Source organism: Poromitra crassiceps (genome assembly GCF_964638095.1).
Source record: "Poromitra crassiceps genome assembly, chromosome: 6".
Lineage (NCBI taxonomy): Eukaryota > Metazoa > Chordata > Actinopteri > Beryciformes > Melamphaidae > Poromitra > Poromitra crassiceps.
The window spans coordinates 2,884,666-2,905,636 of record NC_139627.1 but is presented as its reverse complement, the minus strand read 5'-3'; the positions used below and the strand labels follow the sequence as shown (position 1 = coordinate 2,905,636).

The 20,971-nt window shown below is 45.7% G+C and overlaps 1 protein-coding gene across 1 annotated transcript in view; it reads left to right on the top strand.

Moving 5' to 3' along the window:
* Window positions 1–230: 230 nt before the first annotated feature.
* Window positions 231–20,971, top strand: part of impdh2 (IMP (inosine 5'-monophosphate) dehydrogenase 2) — a gene marked incomplete at its 3' end in the record, with an annotated part of 22,175 nt that continues 1,434 nt past the window's right edge. Inside the window, exons 1-11 of the mRNA XM_083639247.1 lie at window positions 231–692; window positions 5,269–5,317; window positions 9,107–9,208; window positions 9,857–9,931; window positions 10,305–10,511; window positions 11,551–11,638; window positions 12,162–12,361; window positions 14,339–14,429; window positions 14,732–14,827; window positions 17,843–17,986; window positions 19,542–19,686. Coding sequence (XP_083495373.1) covers window positions 595–692; window positions 5,269–5,317; window positions 9,107–9,208; window positions 9,857–9,931; window positions 10,305–10,511; window positions 11,551–11,638; window positions 12,162–12,361; window positions 14,339–14,429; window positions 14,732–14,827; window positions 17,843–17,986; window positions 19,542–19,686 — 1,295 coding nt within the window. The 5' untranslated portion in view covers window positions 231–594. The remainder of the gene's footprint in view (window positions 693–5,268; window positions 5,318–9,106; window positions 9,209–9,856; window positions 9,932–10,304; window positions 10,512–11,550; window positions 11,639–12,161; window positions 12,362–14,338; window positions 14,430–14,731; window positions 14,828–17,842; window positions 17,987–19,541; window positions 19,687–20,971) is intronic.

The following is a 20,971-nucleotide window of genomic DNA, read 5'->3' as shown; positions in this document are numbered from 1 at the left end:
GGCAGACAGAACAACAGAACGGTAGCCCTTCTCAGTGAATGCGTCCTGAGAAGGGCTATAACAGGGTGACATTATTCAAATATTGTATAATGTGTAGTTTAATATAATGTTAATAATAATAATCAATATTTGCGTTTTTGTCACTAAGGGGGCGTGACCGAAACGGAAGTGACGCAAGCCACGGAAAACCTGTCAGACACACACGTGCCAGGCAGAGGCAGAACCAGAACCGTAAACCGCACACGAGAGAGAGCGTGTAGCATGTGGTGGTAACATTAGCTGCCAGAGAAAGGCCCGAGAGAAGCTCAATACAAGCCGACATCTTCCAGTTCAATTCAACACGAACGGCCAGAACCAGCCCGTCTCTCTGTCGACCTGGACCACAGAAGAAACACGGAGGAGGGCAACGCGTTGATAACTAGCCTCAAGTTGACAGACAGCAGCCCGGATCGGCCGACAGCAAGACAGGCTCTGAGACTGGGAAAGTTGGCGGTGTCCCCGGGCCTGTGTGTGTGTGTGTGTGTTTTGGCGGCTCGGTGATCACGTTATAGTATAACGTTCTATTTGAACAGAGACTGAACCGAGTCAAGTGTCATGGCGGACTACCTGATCAGCGGACAGACCGGCTACGTTCCCGACGACGGGCTGTCGGGACAGCAGCTGTTCGGAGGAGGAGACGGACTCACATACAAGTAAAGCCCATGACATTCTCCAGCAGCAAGCAGTTGTTGGAGAATGTTTGATCGGTGTGCCATGGGCTAAACATAGACAAACCGGATTGAACATGTTGAATCTGAGCAATCTCCAACGTGTGTGATTTGTGATTTGTGTGCCATGGGCTTAAACAAGAGCGTTAACTTTACTCGGCTCCTCCAGCACCCCGTGGTTTTGTAGCCTAGAAGCTAAAATGCTAAGCATCTGCAAAACACTGTTTTAAATTCTGCAGCCTTTTCAGAGATTTGATGCAACTATGATGTTGCACTGAGCTTTGAATGAAAGATGCTGCCCGGCTTCCGTACATATGAATGATATTTGTAATTTATTGTCACCGGGGGTACACCCCCCCCCGCAGAAGTCCATGTCTATTTGCATTGTAGGTAGATAACTGAAACTGTCCACAGACAAAATAGTCATCTTCTACATCCTCTAGTCTAGTTGATAACTTATTGTAAGGAAATATGCTTAAGTTTATACAACCACGAATACCAAAAGCAGCATAGTTTTGTTTCAATATGGACACGTTCTGTGCACCCAGCAGCACCCATATCACAGACTGACTGATGATTGCTGTTATTCATAGCAGAGCATGAAATAGAGAAATACAACATCCCGCACACTGCTCTTGCAAAAGCATCACGATGTTCTATTCCTCAATTTCATGTGATACTCTCCAACGCACCTGCACCAGAGACACTTGGATGTGCGAGTATCTTCTTTAACAATATTCATAGCAGAGCAGAAATAGAGATTTGCCTTTTTGAGCCATCAGTCAACTTTAATCACTAGTGTCAACTTTAGCAGCAGTGTGTATCTTTGATTTAATTGGCAGTGCAATACAGTAAAACAGATTATTATGGTACTTGAACAAAACAGTTGGTAAGTGTGAAGTCCTTAGTTTACAAAATGAGTAGTAGTAGACTTGTGCAGTCTTGGAAGTGAATTCTTAAGGGGGGATAGTGGCCCGGAACACATTGCTTCTCTGAACACGGCACAAGTCCCAAATTTAGCAGCTGGCATCCGCACAATCATGTGTTGTTATTCTGGACTATAGCCGACTTGGCTATATTTAGAAGATCTGCTTGGTGGTACAAAGCCGAAGAGGTTGGTCGATACTTGCTATCGCTATCACCAAAAGTCAACATTGGTAAAGAAATGGGTATTTTTCCTCGTCTTTAATATTGATTTGGGTATCGGATAAGAGAATCGTGCACACGGAGCTTCAGCACTATTGGTCATGTGAGAGAGGCTATTCCTCGTGGTGTCCTGGAAGGGCTTTACATTATTCACGGCGTGTTAAAGCATGGCGGTCATAGGCAGTGAGCAGTGACATACGAGACGCTCACTTATATGTCACATGCCTGGACAATCTCGCTGGGAAATGTATCCACACACACAGGCATAAACAATGATATGCCTCTATCCATGTTTCAATGATATGCCTCTATCCCTGTTTCAATGATATGCCTCTATCCCTGTTTCAATGATATGCCTCTATGTCCATGTTTCAATGATATGCCTATATGTCCATGTTTCAATGATATGCCTCTATGTCCATGTTTCAATGATATGCCTCTATCCCTGTTTCAATGATATGCCTATATGTCCATGTTTCAATGATATGCCTCTATGTCCATGTTTCAATGATATGCCTCTATGTCCATGTTTCAATGATATGCCTATATGTCCATGTTTCAATGATATGCCTATATGTCCATGTTTCAATGATGTCTTGTACATACCTGCTATTATTGTTTCAATAAAGTTATCAATCAATCAATTATCAATCAATCAATTGAAACATGGACATATAGGCATATCATTGAAACATGGACATATAGGCATATCATTGAAACATGGACATAAAGGCATATCATTGAAACATGGACATATAGGCATATCATTGAAACATGGACATAAAGGCATATCATTGAAACATGGACATAAAGGCATATCATTGAAACATGGACATAAAGGCATATCATTGAAACATGGACATATAGACATATCATTGAAACATGGACATAAAGGCATATCATTGAAACATGGACATAAAGGCATATCATTGAAACATGGACATATAGACATATCATTGAAACATGGACATATAGGCATATCATTGAAACATGGACATAGAGGCATATCATTGAAACATGGACATATAGGCATATCATTGAAACATGGACATAGAGGCATATCATTGAAACATGGACATAGAGGCATATCATTGAAACATGGACATAGAGGCATATCATTGAAACATGGACATGGATGCATATCATTGAAACATGGACATAGAGGCATATCATAGAAACATGGACATATAGGCATATCATTGAAACATGGACATATAGACATATCATTGAAACATGGACATATAGGCATATCATTGAAACATGGACATATAGACATATCATTGAAACATGGACATAGAGACATATCATTGAAACATGGACATAGAGGCATATCATTGAAACATGGACATATAGGCATATCATTGAAACATGGACATATAGGCATATCATTGAAACATGGACATATAGACATATCATTGAAACATGGACATAGAGGCATATCATTGAAACATGGACATAGAGGCATATCATTGAAACATGGACATATAGACATATCATTGAAACATGGACATATAGACATATCATTGAAACATGGACATATAGACATATCATTGAAACATGGACATATAGACATATCATTGAAACATGGACATAGAGGCATATCATTGAAACATGGACATATAGACATATCATTGAAACATGGACATATAGACATATCATTGAAACATGGACATAGAGGCATATCATTGAAACATGGACATAGAGGCATATCATTGAAACATGGACATATAGACATATCATTGAAACATGGACATATAGACATATCATTGAAACATGGACATATAGGCATATCATTGAAACATGGACATATAGACATATCATTGAAACATGGACATATAGGCATATCATTGAAACATGGACATATAGGCATATCATTGAAACATGGACATATAGACATATCATTGAAACATGGACATATAGACATATCATTGAAACATGGACATAGAGGTATATCATTGAAACATGGACATATAGACATATCATTGAAACATGGACATATAGGCATATCATTGAAACATGGACATAGAGGCATATCATTGAAACATTGGCTTGCAGTGCTACTCACTCATACGCCACATCATGGATTTGACACACTTTGCCTGGCAGATACATGTCACATGCATGAACACACACAGCAACACAACACCCTGTGACGTTTGATTCACCTGTTCTGTTCCGTGCTGCTCAACAGGTTTTTTTTTCACTTGTGTTTTTTCCTCTCGGCTTCTCGTTTTTCTATTTCTGAACTCGACGACATCCGGCCAGATTGTAATTGACTTGTTCCTGCTGACTGTTTTTACTGAAACATGGCCATGCAAGGTTTGCCGCCACAACAAACACTTGAAACGTGATGTCCTGTTAGAGGAGTTCCCTCTTAAACGTGATGTCCTGTTAGAGGAGTTCCCTCTTAAACGTGATGTCCTGTTAGAGGAGGGCCCTCTTAAACGTGATGTCCTGTTAGAGGAGTTCCCTCTTAAACGTGATGTCCTGTTAGAGGAGTTCCCTCTTAAACGTGATGTCCTGTTAGAGGAGTTCCCTCTTAAACGTGATGTCCTGTTAGAGGACTTCCCTCTTAAACGTGATGTCCTGTTAGAGGAGGGCCCTCTTAAACGTGATGTCCTGTTAGAGGAGTTCCCTCTTAAACGTGATGTCCTGTTAGAGGAGTTCCCTCTTAAACGTGATGTCCTGTTAGAGGAGTTCCCTCTTGTGCAACAAGCCAAAGGTGGTTATTCATTTATTCCAGTCAAGTGCTAACCTTAATCTTGGATCATGAAATTGGACTTTGAGGTTTCCTCGGTTGCCTTAGCCCTTATTGGTCTTATTGGATCGGCTCACAACGAGAAAGGCGAACAGAGAAAGAAAGTTCTGGGGGTTACCGGGCCTCTGTGGGGAAATTGGCTTTGCTGTTTTGGTGGCTAGGTGATATTTTGAGTGAACAGACTAAATTGAAGTGTGGAGCCGGACGGCATGATGGCAGACTACTTGATCAGGGGATCAAGCTACATTCCCGACGACGGAACCTCAGCACGGCAGCTATTTAACGGAGGAGAGGAGCTCGAATACAAGTAAAGGCTGAATGGACTACTATCTTGACTTTGATCGTAGAAATTAGACTTTGACATTTCATTCAATTTGCCATTTAGCCCTAATCTTAGCTTACAGTAGTTCACTTTTTGTGTTATAGGTTCAGTTTTTATTTGTCACTTTTGGCGTCGAGGTGGTAGTTACACATTGTGAAACTGATAGTTCTTGTCCTTAGTTGTGATTGGCTGAGTCACACCTGAAGCCATAGGGAGGAATGCCTGTCATTGCCTATATGTTGTGAACTTGTGATGTACTGTATGTTTTCTGCTGCCCTAACCTGTTTGTCTCCTCCCTCTTCGTTCCCCCTGTCCCCCTTCTCTCCTCCCTCCAGTGACTTCCTGATCCTGCCAGGCTACATCGACTTCACAGCAGAACAAGTGGTGAGTCAGGGTGCAGGACACTACATCTGCTGTAAGCTTGAGTCAGGGTGCAGGACACTACATCTGATGTAAGCTTGAGTCAGGGTGCAGGACACTACATCTGATGTAAGCTTGAGTCAGGGTGCAGGACACTACATCTGATGTAAGCTTGAGTCAGGGTGCAGGACACTACATCTGATGTAAGCTTGAGTCAGAGTGCAGGACACTACATCTGATGTAAGCTTGAGTCAGGGTGCAGGAGGACACTACATCTGATGTAAGCTTGAGTCAGGGTGCAGGAGGACACTACATCTGATGAAAGCTTGAGTCAGGGTGCAGGAGGACACTACATCTGATGTAAGCTTGAGTCAGGGTGCAGGACACTACATCTGATGTAAGCTTGAGTCAGGGTGCAGGACACTACATCTGATGTAAGCTTGAGTCAGGGTGCAGGACACTACATCTGATGTAAGCTTGAGTCAGGGTGCAGGACACTACATCTGATGTAAGCTTGAGTCAGGGTGCAGGACACTACATCTGATGTAAGCTTGAGTCAGGGTGCAGGACACTACATCTGATGTAAGCTTGAGTCAGGGTGCAGGACACTACATCTGATGTAAGCTCGAGTCAGAGTGCAGGAGGACACTACATCTGATGTAAGCTTGAGTCAGAGTGCAGGAGGACACTACATCTGATGTAAGCTTGAGTCAGGGTGCAGGACACTACATCTGATGTAAGCTTGAGTCAGAGTGCAGGAGGACACTACATCTGATGTAAGCTTGAGTCAGAGTGCAGGAGGACACTACATCTGATGTAAGCTTGAGTCAGGATGCAGGAGGACACTACATCTGATGTAAGCTTGAGTCAGGATGCAGGAGGACACTACATCTGATGTAAGCTTGAGTCAGGGTGCAGGAGGACACTACATCTGATGTAAGCTTGAGTCAGGGTGCAGGACACTACATCTGATGTAAGCTTGAGTCAGAGTGCAGGAGGACACTACATCTGATGTAAGCTTGAGTCAGAGTGCAGGAGGACAATACATCTGATGTAAGCTTGAGTCAGGGTGCAGGAGGACACTACATCTGATGTAAGCTTGAGTCAGGATGCAGGAGGACACTACATCTGATGTAAGCTTGAGTCAGAGTGCAGGAGGACACTACATCTGATGTAAGCTTGAGTCAGGATGCAGGAGGACACTACATCTGATGTAAGCTTGAGTCAGAGTGCAGGAGGACACTACATCTGATGTAAGCTTGAGTCAGAGTGCAGGAGGACACTACATCTGATGTAAGCTTGAGTCAGGGTGCAGGAGGACACTACATCTGATGTAAGCTTGAGTCAGGGTGCAGGAGGACACTACATCTGATGTAAGCTTGAGTCAGAGTGCAGGAGGACAATACATCTGATGTAAGCTTGAGTCAGGGTGCAGGACACTACATCTGATGTAAGCTTGAGTCAGGGTGCAGGAGGACACTACATCTGATGTAAGCTTGAGTCAGAGTGCAGGACACTACATCTGATGTAAGCTTGAGTCAGGATGCAGGAGGACACTACATCTGATGTAAGCTTGAGTCAGGGTGCAGGAGGACACTACATCTGATGTAAGCTTGAGTCAGGGTGCAGGAGGACACTACATCTGATGTAAGCTTGAGTCAGAGTGCAGGAGGACACTACATGTGATGTAAGCTTGAGTCAGGGTGCAGGAGGACACTACATCTGATGTAAGCTTGAGTCAGGGTGCAGGAGGACACTACATCTGATGTAAGCTTGAGTCAGGGTGCAGGAGGACACTACATCTGATGAAAGCTTGAGTCAGGGTGCAGGAGGACACTACATCTGATGTAAGCTCGAGTCAGGGTGCAGGAGGACACTACATCTGATGAAAGCTTGAGTCAGGGTGCAGGAGGACACTACATCTGATGTAAGCTTGAGTCAGGGTGCAGGACACTACATCTGATGTAAGCTTGAGTCAGGGTGCAGGAGGACACTACATCTGATGTAAGCTTGAGTCAGGGTGCAGGAGGACACTACATCTGATGTAAGCTTGAGTCAGGGTGCAGGAGGACACTACATCTGATGAAAGCTTGAGTCAGGGTGCAGGAGGACACTACATCTGATGTAAGCTCGAGTCAGGGTGCAGGAGGACACTACATCTGATGAAAGCTTGAGTCAGGGTGCAGGAGGACACTACATCTGATGTAAGCTTGAGTCAGGGTGCAGGACACTACATCTGATGTAAGCTTGAGTCAGGGTGCAGGAGGACACTACATCTGATGTAAGCTTGAGTCAGGGTGCAGGAGGACACTACATCTGATGTAAGCTTGAGTCAGGGTGCAGGAGGACACTACATCTGATGTAAGCTTGAGTCAGAGTGCAGGAGGACAATACATCTGATGTAAGCTTGAGTCAGGGTGCAGGACACTACATCTGATGTAAGCTTGAGTCAGGGTGCAGGAGGACACTACATCTGATGTAAGCTTGAGTCAGAGTGCAGGACACTACATCTGATGTAAGCTTGAGTCAGGATGCAGGAGGACACTACATCTGATGTAAGCTTGAGTCAGGGTGCAGGAGGACACTACATCTGATGTAAGCTTGAGTCAGGGTGCAGGAGGACACTACATCTGATGTAAGCTTGAGTCAGAGTGCAGGAGGACACTACATGTGATGTAAGCTTGAGTCAGGGTGCAGGAGGACACTACATCTGATGTAAGCTTGAGTCAGGGTGCAGGAGGACACTACATCTGATGTAAGCTTGAGTCAGGGTGCAGGAGGACACTACATCTGATGAAAGCTTGAGTCAGGGTGCAGGAGGACACTACATCTGATGTAAGCTCGAGTCAGGGTGCAGGAGGACACTACATCTGATGAAAGCTTGAGTCAGGGTGCAGGAGGACACTACATCTGATGTAAGCTTGAGTCAGGGTGCAGGACACTACATCTGATGTAAGCTTGAGTCAGGGTGCAGGAGGACACTACATCTGATGTAAGCTTGAGTCAGGGTGCAGGAGGACACTACATCTGATGTAAGCTTGAGTCAGGGTGCAGGAGGACACTACATCTGATGAAAGCTTGAGTCAGGGTGCAGGAGGACACTACATCTGATGTAAGCTCGAGTCAGGGTGCAGGAGGACACTACATCTGATGAAAGCTTGAGTCAGGGTGCAGGAGGACACTACATCTGATGTAAGCTTGAGTCAGGGTGCAGGACACTACATCTGATGTAAGCTTGAGTCAGGGTGCAGGAGGACACTACATCTGATGTAAGCTTGAGTCAGGGTGCAGGAGGACACTACATCTGATGAAAGCTTGAGTCAGGGTGCAGGAGGACACTACATCTGATGTAAGCTTGAGTCAGGGTGCAGGACACTACATCTGATGTAAGCTTGAGTCAGGGTGCAGGAGGACACTACATCTGATGTAAGCTTGAGTCAGGGTGCAGGAGGACACTACATCTGATGTAAGCTTGAGTCAGGGTGCAGGAGGACACTACATCTGATGTAAGCTTGAGTCAGGGTGCAGGACACTACATCTGATGTAAGCTTGAGTCAGGGTGCAGGAGGACACTACATCTGATGTAAGCTTGAGTCAGGGTGCAGGAGGACACTACATCTGATGTAAGCTTGAGTCAGGGTGCAGGAGGACACTACATCTGATGTAAGCTTGGATGTTTGGTGAGAGCGGCTGTATCAGCTGAGCCCCTGAATTCAGCCCATGATGCCTCCAGAAGAATTGACTTTTTTTTAAATATATATATATAATTTTTTTATTATCACTGTTCATATCTCTGTGTTGTCTTCTGTCCAGGACTTGACCTCAGCGCTCACCAAACAGATCACCATGAAAACCCCCCTGGTCTCCTCCCCCATGGACACCGTCACAGAGGCCAGCATGGCTATCGCTATGGCAGTAAGTATGACAGCCTACTAACACAATAACATGTTACACACACACACACACACACACACACACACACAGAACTAGATAATAAGACTATCCAATACTGGATTTTTGGGGCTGATACCGATATTATGGAGTAAAAAAATAGATATCGATATATCGTCCAATATTCTTATATTTTATATATACACATTATATTACACACTTTTTGCAATGAGCCCTCAAATATCAAACACTTGGCAAAGATATGACTTGACATGACTTGAGATATGTAATGTAGGCACGATATTTTACAGTTTAGCAATACACTTTGTCCAAAAGGACATCAGTGCACCGAAACTGTAAACTCCACTGGGAATTTAATAATTATAAACAACTAGAAATACAAAAACACAAATAGAACGAATTAGGATCAACTATACACAACATCCTGTCTATAACTTTAAAAAATAAAATAAAATCTCGCCCCTGATCTGCAAAACATACCGGCCGATACCGGTGATTGCCCAATATCGGCCGACCAATATATTGGTCGGGCTCTACATAGAACACACACACACACGCACACACACACACACACACACACACACACACACACACACACACACACTCACACACACACACACACACACACTCTGATGCAGTGTCTCCTCCCAGCTAACAGGGGGCATCGGCTTGATCCATCACAACTGTACTCCAGAGTTCCAGGCGAATGAAGTTCGCAAAGTCAAGGTACCACCTGTCCCTTTCTCTTCTTCTGCATGTTGTTTACCACCTGTCCCTTTCTCTTCTTCTGCATGTTCTTCTTCCTCATTCTCTTTGTTACATTGCTCTGCCTTTTTGCATCCATTGACTCGTTAGATGGCCTCTTCTTCTTTATCTTTTCATCCATCTCACATTAACTTCTCTCCATTCTCCTTTTCTTTCCTCCTGTGTAGTTTCTGTTGTCAGTTTGGCTGTAGTTAGATCCAGTGGAAGTGTGTTTTCTTCCTCCACCCATTGACCTCTTCCCTATCTCCCCACCCTCTCAATCCACTCCTTCATCTTCCCTTACCTCCTCTTTTACCCCCTCATCGCCTGCTCCTCTTCCTCGCCCCCCCCCCAGCGTTACGAGCAGGGCTTCATCACAGACCCCGTGGTGATGAGTCCCAGAGAGTGCGTGCGGGACGTGTTCCAGGCCAAGGCGCGGCATGGCTTCTGCGGCATCCCCATCACGGACAATGGCAACATGGGCGGCAAGCTGGTGGGCATCATCTCCTCCAGAGACATCGACTTCCTGAAGGACGAGGACCACAACCTGCCACTCAGCGAGGTGGGCGGGGTTTAGGGTGTGTGTGTGTGTGTGTGTGTGTGTGTGTGTGTGTGTGTGTGTGTGTGTGTGTGGTGGGTAACTTAAGCTAAGTGTGATGTCATTTCCCTTCCCTGCTGGTCATACCCAAGGGGCAACCTGCAGAGCTGAAGAATGAAGCCACTCAGTAAACACTTGCCTACTGAGTTTATGTCTCAATCATTTCAAGTCTTCTTCAATACAGCATGATGTTAACTGTTTTAATTAATAGTCCAACTTAGACTAAAATAGACGATAAAGCAGACTCCGTTTTGGGGCATGATTGACAGGTCGTCCGTCCAGTGAGCATGCAGCTCGCCGATCACGGACCAATAGCAGGCGGCTCTGTGGGAAACCCCTGGTCCATGCGCTAGCTACTTCTGCAAAAAACAAAAACAAAAAACAAGATGGCAAAAGTCTAAATTCCAAACTCGAGGCTTCAAAATAAGAGTCCACAAACCACTGGGTGGCGCCGTGGTGGCTTTGTTTGTATTTTTATACACTCTATGCTCCCAACAAACTGCACTGTAGCTCTCTTGGAAGAGGATCAAGACCTGCATTTCTGAGGTTATTTGGTGCCAACAGCATTTGAAAGAAACCAAACTAATGGAGTAAACACTCCATTAGTTTGGGCGTCCGGGTAGTGTCGTGGGTCGCAGGTTCGCGCCCCCATGTTACCTCCGGCTTGGTTGGGCGTCCGTACAGACATGATTGGCTGTGTCTGTGGGTGGGAAGCAGAATGAGGGTATTTGTCCTGGTCGCTGCACTAGTGCCTCCTCTGGTCGGTCGGGGCGCCTGTTCGGGGTGGAAGGGAGCTGGTGTGAATGGCGTGATCCTCCCACGTGCTTCGTCCTGCCGGTGAAGCTCCCTGCTGTCAGGTGAAAAGAAGCGCCTGGCAACTGCACATGTATCAGAGGAAGCGTATGTGTCTACGGCTCTCCCCAGATCGGCAGAGGGGGTGGCACTTGACCTTCATCATACTGTTTCAAAATCTTCTCAAACGCCGACTTGATTTTCTGTCCAGGTGATGACGAGGTTGGAGGATCTAGTGGTCGCCCCCGCTGGAGTGACGCTGAAAGAAGCCAATGAAATCCTGCAGAAGAGTAAGAAAGGTGAGGAGGATGTTTCACTTCAAGGATCGTAGCCTCTCGATATTCTCTGTTTATGATCTTTTTCATTCAAAATACAACCAAAAAACACATTCTGCTGCCACTGCCCCTCCTCCAGGGAAGCTGCCCATAGTGAACGTTCTTACACTCTCTGATCTCCTCCTCCAGGGAAGCTGCCCATAGTGAACGTTCTTACACTCTCTGATCTCCTCCTCCAGGGAAGCTGCCCATAACTCTGATCTCCTCCTCCAGGGAAGCTGCCCATAACTCTGATCTCCTCCTCCAGGGAAGCTGCCCATAGTGAACGTTCTTACACTCTGATCTCCTCCTCCAGGGAAGCTGCCCATAGGCAATGCTCTTACACTCTGATCTCCTCCTCCAGGGAAGCTGCCCATAGTGAACGTTCTTACACTCTGATCTCCTCCTCCAGGGAAGCTGCCCATAGTGAACGTTCTTACACTCTGATCTCCTCCTCCAGGGAAGCTGCCCATAGTGAACGTTCTTACACTCTGATCTCCTCCTCCAGGGAAGCTGCCCATAGTGAATGAGGAAGGCTCACTGGTGGCCATCATCGCCCGCACAGACCTGAAGAAGAACAGAGACTTCCCTCTGGCCTCCAAAGACTCCCGCAAACAGCTGCTGTGTGGCGCCGCCATCGGCACCCACAACGACGACAAGTACCGGCTGGACCTACTGGTGCAGAGCGGGGTCGACGTGGTCGTACTGGTAGGTTTATCTTTGATTAGTATTCCTTTTGTTGAAGTAAATCTCATTGAGAGCTGCCAACAACAAATACAGTTATTAAACAAAAAGACAAGTTAATTCACACATTGCCACGCAGCAAACAAATACAAATCAGTGGAAACTGTTACAGTCAATGTTAACTCATTGAGTGCCAAGTAAATAGTGACGTAGAGTGCCAATGATGTCGATCGACGTCAAATGCGTTTTTTGACGGTGGGACGTGGATCAAAGCCTCCTGCATCTCCTGTACAAATATTGTAGCTATTGAAGGTGTATAACCTATTTTACGGACTCATTAGGTGGCGACAGTGCTCTCCAGATTAGAGAAAGGTCCGGAAAACAGCAGGAAAAAGCCCCGTGATGAAAGAGAAACCGCTCATGCTGCAGCCAGAGCCATATAGATTGCTCTGGCTGCAGCTGACGTTGGCTGCGAACAGCAGTCAATCCGCTCCCACAACTGAGCCCCTCTGCCTCTGTCTGTCTGCATAGTTTCTCCACACGATTAGCCGCCAGAAAAGCAGCACCCGACACTGAAAAGCCAAACCATTCTCAGCAGTCCGGTTTGGCTTTTCCGTGTCGCGCTGGGAGCCGGCGCACAAAAACGGAGCACTCCGAAAATAGACCTGGGTGCGTGAGGCTGTATGTTAGTGTGGGGAGGAGTTTGCAGCTGAGGGGGGGGAGAGGGGGGTGGGGCACGCAGGGCACCACACAACTACACCACGTCACTACATCAGAAAATATTAGCTAGAGTCAGTGAATGTGCTTGAAATGCTTCATTTCACAAAAGGCTGAATAACTCAGCTTCTAATTTGAAACGCCTGAAAACGCTGAAAACAACCTATCTTCTCCGGCTCATAACTAAAGAACGGAAAATGGTATCAATAAACTTTTTTTTTGCTGATGATACAATAGAGTCTCCTTGTTCTTTGTGCGTGTTCGGTGTTTACATAGTAATATCACACAATATTCTGTGGGCCTCGAGAAATCACTGAAAACGCTCTGAAACTCTGGCACTGGGAGCGTCCGTTCTCCAAAAGTGGCTGGCACTCAATGAGTTAAGAATCATCATGGTTTAAGAATTTAGACTTTTCTAAAGAAAAGAGGACTTTTAATTTCAAATACTTTTGCAAATCATTTTCCATTGCATGTGCATTTATAAGGCGCAAAGTTTCGAAAACTATTTTTGCTCAACTCTGTATTTACATATGGGATATGGAAATCCAAGATTAAGTGATCCTGAGACCTGGTTCCTTAGGTGCTGGATTTAAATGTGATAATAATAATAATAACTTGGATTTATATAGCGCCTTTCGAGGCATGACAGTGTCATCATGGAGAAAGATTTTATATACATTATACTGCTTGCTGGTATGGCTGACAGTGTACAGTATAGGGATGTCACGATACTAGAATTTCTACTTCAATGTCCGATACCCAGGAAAATATCGATACTCGATACCATTTTCAATACCACGGGAAGGGGGTGCATGACGACACATCAAGAGTCATAAAAATAAAGTTAGACAGATGGACGGACAGACGCACACTTCTCCATATAATCTAGGCCTGATCAAACCTTGAACTTGTGCAGCAGATTAGCCCTGCTCTAGTCATATCAGAACACGTTTAGCTTGTTGAAGCAACAGATACCCACCAATGCTAGAGAGGGAGAAAGCACTGATGGTATCGAAAATGTTGCAAATGAGTATTGTATCCGTTTCAAATTTTGAGTATTGATACTTTTGATACTATCGATACCTGTTGCAAATGAGTATTGTATCTGATTAAAATTTTCAGTATTGATACTTTTTGATACTATCGGTACTTTTGACAACCCTAGTACAGTATAGACTGGTTTTATAGGGCTGTATGTGTACTGGCTCCATGTATAAAGTGAACACAATGATGATTTCTTTCACCACGTTTCTCTCTTCTGTAATATTGTCGTCCTTCGTACAGGACTCCTCTCAGGGAAACTCTATCTACCAGATCAACATGATCAAATACATTAAAGAGAAATACCCACAACTACAGGTCATTGGAGGCAACGGTGAGGACACACACGCGTGCGCGCACACACACACACACACACACACACACACACACTAAACAAGTGGCATCTTTCCAACAGCAGTAATAGTCCTCATTCTATATTGATACGGGTATTTAAGACGGCGTCTCTCTGCCACTTCAGAAAGCGTCTGAGGAAGGGCCGGTGTGGCCCGAAACGTCACGCTGTGTTGAAAATAATAAAATAAAACTAAACGGGAGCTCGGTGTGCGGATTGTTTCTTTTTTCATAGTCCTCATTCTCACCTGTAATTGTGTCTCTGTCTCCCCCTGGCGGATGCAGTGGTAACTGCAGCTCAGGCGAAGAACCTGATTGATGCCGGCGCGGACGCATTGAGGGTGGGAATGGGCAGTGGCTCCATCTGCATCACACAGGAAGGTGAGTGAACGCCCGTCAAACCCACCAATCACAGAGCAGCCTGGGTGACTGCTCCCGCCTACACAGCAGCCCTCAGCCAATCTGGAGCCTCTGATCTGGTTATTCTAGGCGCCCTGTGAGGGGGGAAGGAAGAGCTTGAGTGCAGTTAAGGTTGAAGCCCATTTCAAACAAAGGTTTTGGGTGCAAAAACAACAGTCAGGAGAATAATACTTCGTTATTTGATAGGTTTGAATCCAAATTGCCATTGAGATCAAGTTTGCTGTGGTGCATCTCGCACAGTTGAAAACAAAACAAAAAAAAATATATATGTCCTGTTCGATTTGCTTCCTCTATTTTCTGTTGTCTGACTTCATGCGTCTGTTCATGTTGGCCATGATTCCTCTCAAATCATGGGCAGTATTTCTGTTTTCCTTTGCTTTTGTCTGTCATCCTGCTTATTGAATTATTTCTCCATGTGTGTCTGCTTTCATCATCGTGTCCGTCTTCATACTCCCCCTCCCTCATCCACTTCTCTTCATCTTTTACTCTCATCTCTTTTCCTACCTACGTTCTCCCCCCGCCCCCCGTCCTGTGGTGTGTGTGTGTGTGTGTGTGTGTGTGTGTGTGTGTGTGTGTGTGTGTGCGTGTGCGTGTGTGCGACTGTGCGTGTCCAGCTCACCTCAGTGTACCACCAGCAATAAATCTCCACAGCCCCAAAACCCCAACCACTGTTACAGGATACTCCAGTAAGTTCCCCCTCAGCCCTCAAGCCTGCACTGGGCTCCCCCATTGGCTCCACTACCACAGTGTGCCCGCCCCCCACTTCACAGCCTGCTGCATTGATTGGTTAACAGCTCGGCATCAGTAGTAGTAGTAGTAGTAGTGGTGGTATTAGTAGTTTTGTTTTTGAAAGCTGGCCTTGGGTGTTTTGGGGTTTTGGATGCTTGTTCCTGTGTCGTCCACTAATCTGTCAATCATCCTCAGTGTCATGTCACTTCTCTCCCTTGTGATGTCATCAAAACGAGACACGCTGTCCTCTTGTGCCTTGTGGGTGCTGATGATCGTCTCGCAGTAGCCAGCCGTAGACGATATCTACGTCTGGAACGCAACTCTGAAAAGTGGTTAATGCCTGTCCCCCAAGACAACAAAAAAAGGATGCGTGACAGACATATGAATTGACCAACCACGGGCCTCGTGGGCGGTGCATTTGAAAAATGTGTGCATCAGCTAAATCGACCCCGGGTGAAAACATCAACTTTATTCATTGAAATGGCTCAAACGCACACCACCACGCCGACTAAAAAAACTGCAAACTTTGTCTGCCTTCCTGCACACTTTCTGTAACGCGGCCGGTAAATTATCTTGACCACTCATTCTTCCTGCGAAGATAGCTTATCGTTACTTTTTGGTCGCTCTTCTTATCGCTTCACAGTTGGGTCTCTTCACGGCGTTGCACTGAACGCGTTTCCTTGTCGGACTGTAAATAACGGATGCACGCTGTACGACGTAACTTCAGTCACGGCCCAGCCAATCAGATTTCACCCACAGCATCCTGCAGATCTGCCATCTTGGCTTCCGGAAAGTTGACATGTGATTCAGAGCCTCCGTCGCTGGAAGCTCACTGACGTCGACGTTGGGTCGTCTGACCACGTGAGACTACTGATGATCAGCCAGATAGTGGCTGGGTTTTAAATGTTACTTTGACAGCGATGTGATGATGTGTGTTTTGGACACACTTCCTGCTTCCTGCTCTGGCTCTGTGTTGTCCCGTGTCACTTCCTGCTTCCTGCTCTGTGTTGTCCCGTGTCACTTCCTGCTTCCTGCTCTGTGTTGTCCCGTGTCACTTCCTGCTTCCTGCTCTGTGTTGTCCCGTGTCACTTGTGTGTTTTGTTGATCACGTCCCAGTCTTGAGTCTGTAGTCTGAGCTGCACCGGGGGCGGGGCTATTGTTTTGATTGGGATGAGACAACATGTGTCTTTTGTTTATTACCTTTCTGCTTTATTTTGATTGGTGCATTAGAGATGCTTGCTCATATATATATATATATATATATATATATATATATATATATATATATATATATATATATATATATATATATATATATATTAGAACACGGCTCTCTTGAATACTCGATTCTGATTGGTCAATCAACAATATTCACCGGTCATTATTTCTCGACAACCGACCGCTGCTCTGCCACACCTGGATTAATCAGTTGATAAGAGCCTTTTGTCAGCAAGCCACTACTAATTAGGCCAACCAGTTGCAGCTGTGGTGTCTTGTGTGCCAATTACGAATGAAACCGCTTTGTCGTTGAAAACGCTATTAAAAAATATATTTGAATAATTATTTTTGTCAGATTATTGAATGATTTAGTTGTAGGCCGTGTTCTAAGCGGGATAATGTATATTGAGGCGGTGATTACTGGGAAATAATGACCTTCAGGTGAACGATTAAGCCCTCCGCTACGCGTCGGGCTCAATCCACCTGTCGGTCATTATTTCCCCCGTAATCACCGCCTCAATATACATTATCCCTTACATATATATATATATATATTTTTTTTTGTTGATTGATGATCAAAATGATGAATAATCAGAAAAAAATCTGGATCACAATATCGACCAAAATATTCACGATTATCGTTTTAACCATAATCCTTCAACTTGTAGCTTCACAACATGCCAAGCAACTGCAGGCATCAAAGCTTTCCCCCCTCTGTGAGGCAGACTCCCTGACTAAATGTATTGTCAGGTGACAGGTGTGTCAGAGGTCAGAGGTGAACTGGGGGGAGGACAGGGTTAAGAGGATAAAGGGTATCTAGCAATGCCCCACATCTTTTCACATCACCCCTCCCTCTCTCTCCCACCCTCTCCCTCTCTCCACCCTCTCCCTCTCTCCACCCCCTCCCTCTCTCCACCCTCTCCCTCTCTCCACCCTCTCCCTCTCTCCCTCTCTCCACCCCTCCCTCTCTCCACCCCCTCCCTCTCTCCACCCCCTCCCTCTCTCCACCCACTCCCTCTCTCCACCCAGTGTTGGCGTGTGGGAGGCCCCAGGCGACGGCCGTCTACAAGGTGTCGGAGTACGCCCGGCGCTTCGGCGTGCCGGTCATCGCCGACGGCGGCATCCAGGACGTCGGACAGATCGCCAAGGCCCTGGCACTGGGCGCGTCCACAGGTGAGGGGGGGAGGGGTTTGGGATCAAAAGGCCCTGGCACTGGGCGCGTCCACAGGTGAGGGGGGAGGGGGTTTTGGAGCAAAAATCTCTCTAAAATGTTAAGATGGACGACAGGGATGCTGTCTATATTTAATTTCAGTTTCATGAAACCTACAGTCGGTAGTGAGCAGTAGGGATCAGCTAGATTATTAGCTTGAGCTGTTTTGTTGAGCTGATAATGTACAATTTGATAAAAAAAAATCAAAGTACAACACAAACTGTCCATTTTGCTGCAACTCGACAGTGCTACTTAATCCAGGACCTTACTTCCTGGAACTCTTGAGAGTAAAAAACTGGTCCATTGGAGTGAATGGAGATGTGGCGACTCCTCTTTATTAGGGATGGGCATTTCTAGCAAAAACACTATTCGAAATTCGCTGGCCAAAGTCGACTTTTAATCGAAATTCGAAATAAAAATAAAAATGTAAAAAAAATTAAAATGTATTTTTTTTTTTTTTTTTTGAGTGAAATGTTGCATTGTCTCCCCTGATTCTAAGTCTACGGCTTTATTAATTAATATAAAAAGCTTCTGCTGTGGATTTTTAGCTCAAACAAGCATTTGCACCACTGAAGTAAAGAACATGTTACATGACATTGACATTTTCGAAAATAAAAAACAGTTTTGACAATCATGAGTGGTTCATTAAATATTTAGTAGGCTCAGGTCTGAGTGCCAAAGGGGTGCCAAAGTCACCCCCTCTCCCTCTTCATGGGATTTCATCCCGCCATTCATTTTTCCATAAACCTTGCTTAAAATGCTTATAAAAATTGTTTTACTTGCTCAAACCAAGCGACTTGACTATACTTAGAATCAGGGGAGACAATGCAACATTTCACTTAAAAAGAAAAAAAAAGAAAAATCCGAATTTCAATAATAAAAGTCGACCTTGATAATAACAACGATTATTCGAAAATTCGAAATCCGATGCCCATCCCTACTCTTTATACATGGCTCTGGACCAGGCTAGCTCCAAAATGTAACGGCTTCTTCTTTGGCCCGTGCTACACTCTTCAGAGTTTCATCAAAATCAGGCTTGTGCTTTTTCCAGTAATCCTGCTGACAGAAAGAAAAGCACAGAAAACATCATCACCTTGACAGAAGTAACAGTGAACATGGCAGGAAGACTATTAGGCTGTAGTGTCTTTGCTGTGAACTCATTTTTCCACCTTTTTTTTGGTCTGTGTGTCTCTGTCTGTCTGTGTGTGTCTGTCTGTCTGTCTGTGTGTGTGTGTGTGTGTGTGTGTGTGTGTGTGTGTGTGTGTGTGTGTGTGTGTGTGTGTGTGTGTGTGTGTGTGTGTGTGTGTCTGTGTGTGTGTGTGTGTGTGTGTGTGTGTGTGTGTGTGTGTGTCTGTGTGTGTGTGTGTGTGTGTGTGTAGTGTGTGTGTGTGTGTGTGTCTGTGTGTCTGTGTGTCTGTCTGAGTGTGTGTGTGTGTGTGTGTGTGTGTGTGTGTGTGTGTGTGTGTGTGTGTGTGTGTGTCTGTGTGTGTGTGTGTGTGTGTGTGTGTGTGTGTGCAGTGATGATGGGCTCTCTGCTGGCTGCCACCACTGAGGCTCCAGGTGAATATTTCTTCACTGATGGGATCAGGCTGAAGAAATACCGCGGCATGGGATCACTGGATGCCATGGACAAGAACATGGGCTCCCAGAACAGATACTTCAGGTACACACACACACACACACACGCACACACACACACACACACACACACACACGCACACACACACGCACACACACACACGCACGCACACACACACACGCACGCACGCGCGCACACACACACACACACACACACACACACACACGCAAGCAAGCAAGGCCTCTTGACCTTTCAGCTCAATTTATCTGAATGAAAATTGGTTCAATGGAACCACAAGTCTCCCCTTTACAGATAAGGTAGCATTTTTCATGGCCTAAATAGCATTAATAGCTTGTGGATTGATTTATTGTTTTTGCTCATCACATTTTATCTCAACAAATGTGTTATGCATGCAAATACTTCTGATGAGTAAGGGGGGGGGAATGTTGGCAAACTGCTTTTGGGTATTTTGCCTAAATGTTGTTGTATGTGGATGGATTATTAATTTCCCTTATGCCCAAATTCACATGCTCTGTTAATGAAAAAATATCGAATATGAAAAACATAGGGAAAAACATCATCTTAGTCTCGTGTGTTGATCAGAGGTTGGGTGTGCCCCGGAAGATTTTCACATTTCAAAGTGGGCCGCGGCATTCTGAAGTTTGGGAGCCCCTGCTGGAGGAAGTTAAACACACATGCTTCTATCCCTGCAGGTTAGATCACAGCAGTCATCATCCCCAGTATCTCACTTAACCTCCCCTCCTCTCTCTCTCTCTCTCTCCTCCCTTCCCGTCTGCTCCTCCCCTCCTCTCTCTCTCTCTCTCTCCTCCCTTCCTGTCTGCTCCTCTCCTCCTCTCTCCTCCCTCCTTCCTCTCCTCCTCCCCTCCTCTCTCTCTCTCTCTCCTCCCTTCCTGTCTGCTCCTCTCTCTCTCTCTCCTCCCTCCTTCCTATCTCCTCCCCTCCTCTCTCTCTCTCTTCTCTCTCTCCTTCCTGTCTGCTCCTCTCCTCCTCTCTCTCCTCCCTCCTTCCTCTCTCCATCCCCTCCTCTCTCTCTCTCTCTCTCTCTCCTTCCTGTCTGCTCCTCTCCTCCTCTCTCTCCTCCCTCCTTCCTCTCTCCTCCTCCTCTCTCTCTCTCTCCTCCCCTCCTCTCTCCTCTCTCTCTCTCTCCTCCCCTCCTGTCTGCTCCTCCCCTCCTCTCTCTCTCTCTCTCTCCTTCCTTCCCTGTCTGCTCCTCCCCTCCTTCTCTCTCTCTCCTCCTCCTCTCTCTCTCTCTCTCCTCCCCTCTCCTCTCTCTCTCTCTCTCTCTCTCTCTCCTCCCTCCTCTCTCTCTCTCTCTCTCCTTCCTTCCTGTCTGCTCCTCTCCTCTCTC